The sequence below is a fragment of the Argentina silus genome (genome assembly GCF_951799395.1).
Source record: "Argentina silus genome assembly, chromosome: 11".
Taxonomy (NCBI): domain Eukaryota; kingdom Metazoa; phylum Chordata; class Actinopteri; order Argentiniformes; family Argentinidae; genus Argentina; species Argentina silus.
In genome coordinates, this window is record NC_139665.1 from 9,634,910 (window position 1) to 9,638,167 (window position 3,258).

A 3,258-nucleotide genomic window follows, 5' to 3' on the forward strand; every position below is an offset into this window, starting at 1 on the left:
TTAGTGTGATATATCATGAGAGGGGAAGCAAGCCCAGCGTGGCGTCAGTGGCGCCACCCAGTGGTGGGAGGTCAGACGTTGTTGGGGCTGGCGTTCCTCAGGTTGTTGAGTTCCAGCTCTAGCTGGCGTATTTTAACGTCCTTCTGCGTGAGCTCGTCCTTCAGCCTCCGCAGTTCATCCTGTTGTCTGAAGAACACCCTCAGGAGCTGCCCAAGAACACACACACACACACACACACACACACAGTCAGTATCACAGGGAAAAAGAACATTTCTAATATATACTGGTGCAGTGAAAAGCTATCAAAGTAAGAAACTCACTTTTGGAACTAACAATATTCTACTGTGTGTGGGTTTCATTCTGTTCTTTATGAGAGTGATGCTCTCTATCAGTAGAGTAAGAGTTAGAGGTAGAATAAAAGATGAACGTTTGTGACATACATCCATCCATCCATCCATCCATCCATCCATCCATCCATCCATCCATCCATCCATCCATCCTAACAAGACCTCATGGCATCAATCTATCCATCCATCCATCCATCCATCCTAACAAGACCAACCCCCCCAAAAAAATGACACGCAGGCATCCATCCATCCATCCATCCATCCATCCATCCAACCATCCAACCATCCATCCATCCATCCTAATAAGACCAACCCCCCCAAAAAATGACACGCAGGCATCCATCTATCCATCCATCCATCCATCCATCCATCCATCCATCCATCCATCCAACCATCCATCCATCTTAACAAGACCATCCCACCTCGTTCTCTGTCCTGGGTGGGACGTTCTCCAGCAGGTCAATGCCGTTGACCACCACATTCTTCTTCTCCTTCACCGGAGCCTTGAACACCAGCTGGTTAGGTCTCTGGTAGCCCTCCTTCAGGGACATTAACACTGGGTCTGCATACACACACATTACCATACCGTGTTACACAGTATATTTAATGCCTACATAACCATAGCCCTTAATGGCCAGTCTGATGAATGTGTCTCCGACTGAAATTGTGCAAATGTTGGCTCTGTCCAATTTTAGTGGTTGAAAATCTTAATTTCCCATACACCTTGACTGCTGTCAATCTTAAGCTATATTGAGCACAAACTACTGGTTAGAGCACATCTGGTGTGGTGTTTACCTCTGTTGATCCCGCTGAACCACTCACTGGCCGTCAGGGCAGGTTCTGTCCCTGCCGTCATGGGATAGATGTCCTCCTGGTAGGTCTCTGACTGCAAAATCAGGAAAACATTCCATTCAAATACTGTGAGGGGAGCCACACACACATGCGCGTGCACACACACACACACACACACACACACACACACACACACACACACACACACACACACACAGTCACAGACTCTCTCTCTCTCTCTCTCTCTCTCTCTCTCTCTCTCTCTCCACTGACCCTCCTTGGCACGATCATGGAGATTGGTTCTATCAGGCCCTTCAGTGTCACCAGCTTGTAGAAACGGAACACCTCACAGGCTGCAACATCCAGCCCATGTTTTGGCATCACACCTGGGGCAGAAACATGGTAGGCATGACAACCTAGACAACCTAGACTGCATGTGACCATGATGACTAAAATAGTGTGTCATCTCAATGAGACTCATCTGGATACTTAAAGCATGAACGAATAGCATGAAATGAAGAGAAACTTACCAAGGCCTTTCTGTGGGGCGGGGGAGCGGAACTCCATGAGATACTGTAGGTAGGGCTTCTCTGTGGTAATCTCATAGTATCTGATGTTGCCGTCCCCCTGTGAATGAGTTGAATGTTCTTCAAAGTGTCTTACACGATACTTAATATGTACGTGACACAAGGGGGTACGTTTACCAAATGTTATGAATACCCCAAGTCTCGGAGCCCCGGGCTTCGCTCACGTTGTCGAGCCAATGTGACAAGATTTGGAGGATGGCCCCGCGAGACTAGAATACCTCCTATGTTCTACACCTACTGACAAAATTATAGGACTCAAATGCTAAGCATCTGCTTTCATGAAAAGGTCCACTGTGTAAGTGATGGTTGTGTGTTGTGTGGGGCAGTGCTCACCTTTCCAGCCAGGTAGAGCATGTGTGTGTCTGCGTCATAGAAGGGGAACAGCAGTCCTGAGAGACCGTCTATTTCCTCCTCTATAATGGGCATGGAGAGGTCCTCCTAGGAAGGCATATACACACACACACACACACACACACACACACACACACACACACTGGGGATCAGACTATGCTAGCACATCCTGCACACACACACACACACGCACGCACACACGCACGCACGCACACACACACACACACACACCACACGTCTCACCTGATCCCACAGTGCTATCTGTCTGGTGTTCCAGCGAGACACTCCTGTCGTCAGCAGGCGTTTCATGTTGCCCAGAAACACCACTCTGTTCACCCTGTGGTTCTTACAGTTGGCATGCTGGCAGAGACCAAAGAACAATATCCAAATGAGAGCAAATATGTCACGTTCTGTCAACTGTAATGAAGACTGAATACGCTGACTGATGATAGTCGATGAAAGAATAAAGCAGATATGCAGTTGTAGTTTATATCATGTTTGCCAGTGAGTGTGAAACCTTATCCTGGTGTGCTTCCCCACCTGTCGTACTGTCCCAGAGAGAGGCTCGATGACTAGTGTGTGTGTGTGTGTGTGTGTGTGTGTGTGTGTGTGTTTGTATGTGTGTGTGTGTGTGTGTGTGCGTGCGTGCATGTGTGTGTATCCTCAAGCAATGTGTGTTTGTATGCGTCCATAACTGCTGTGTGTTTGTCCTCAAGTGTGTGTGTGTGTGTGTGCAGGATATGCTAGCGTAGTCTGATCCCCAGTGTGTGTGCATGTGTGTGTGTGTGTGCGTGCGTGCGTGCGTGCATGCGTAAATGTGTGTGTGTGTGTATGTGTGTGTGTGTGTGTGTGTGTGTGTGTGTAGGTGTCTGCCTATCTGTCTCTCTGTCTGTCATCCCCCACCTGAAGGACTCTTCCAGAGCGGGGCTCGATGACACGCAGCTTCTTGTCCTTACAGCTGGTGGCCAGCAGACTGCCGTCCGTGTTGAAAGACATGTTGAGGATGACGTCCGTGTGGCAGTCAATCAGCTTCACCGGCTCACCTATCTCCAGGTTCCAGATCAGGATCTGAGCAAAAGAAAGGACCGTCAAGTGATTGTTCACTGATAAATTCACGCTCAGAATAACACACTTTGCAGAGTACAGGTTGCACTGTTCACTGATACAAAACAGTGACATTG

General features: G+C 48.3%; 1 protein-coding gene across 1 annotated transcript in view; it reads right to left on the bottom strand.

The window, feature by feature from the left end:
- LOC310811902 (coronin-2B) overlaps positions 1 to 3,258 on the bottom strand; it is a gene marked incomplete at its 5' end in the record, with an annotated part of 10,449 nt that continues 7,191 nt past the window's right edge. Inside the window, 8 exons of the mRNA XM_083680247.1 lie at positions 1 to 206; positions 770 to 909; positions 1,143 to 1,233; positions 1,413 to 1,525; positions 1,670 to 1,766; positions 2,060 to 2,164; positions 2,321 to 2,437; positions 2,981 to 3,145. Coding sequence (XP_083536373.1) covers positions 72 to 206; positions 770 to 909; positions 1,143 to 1,233; positions 1,413 to 1,525; positions 1,670 to 1,766; positions 2,060 to 2,164; positions 2,321 to 2,437; positions 2,981 to 3,145 — 963 coding nt within the window. The 3' untranslated portion in view covers positions 1 to 71. The remainder of the gene's footprint in view (positions 207 to 769; positions 910 to 1,142; positions 1,234 to 1,412; positions 1,526 to 1,669; positions 1,767 to 2,059; positions 2,165 to 2,320; positions 2,438 to 2,980; positions 3,146 to 3,258) is intronic.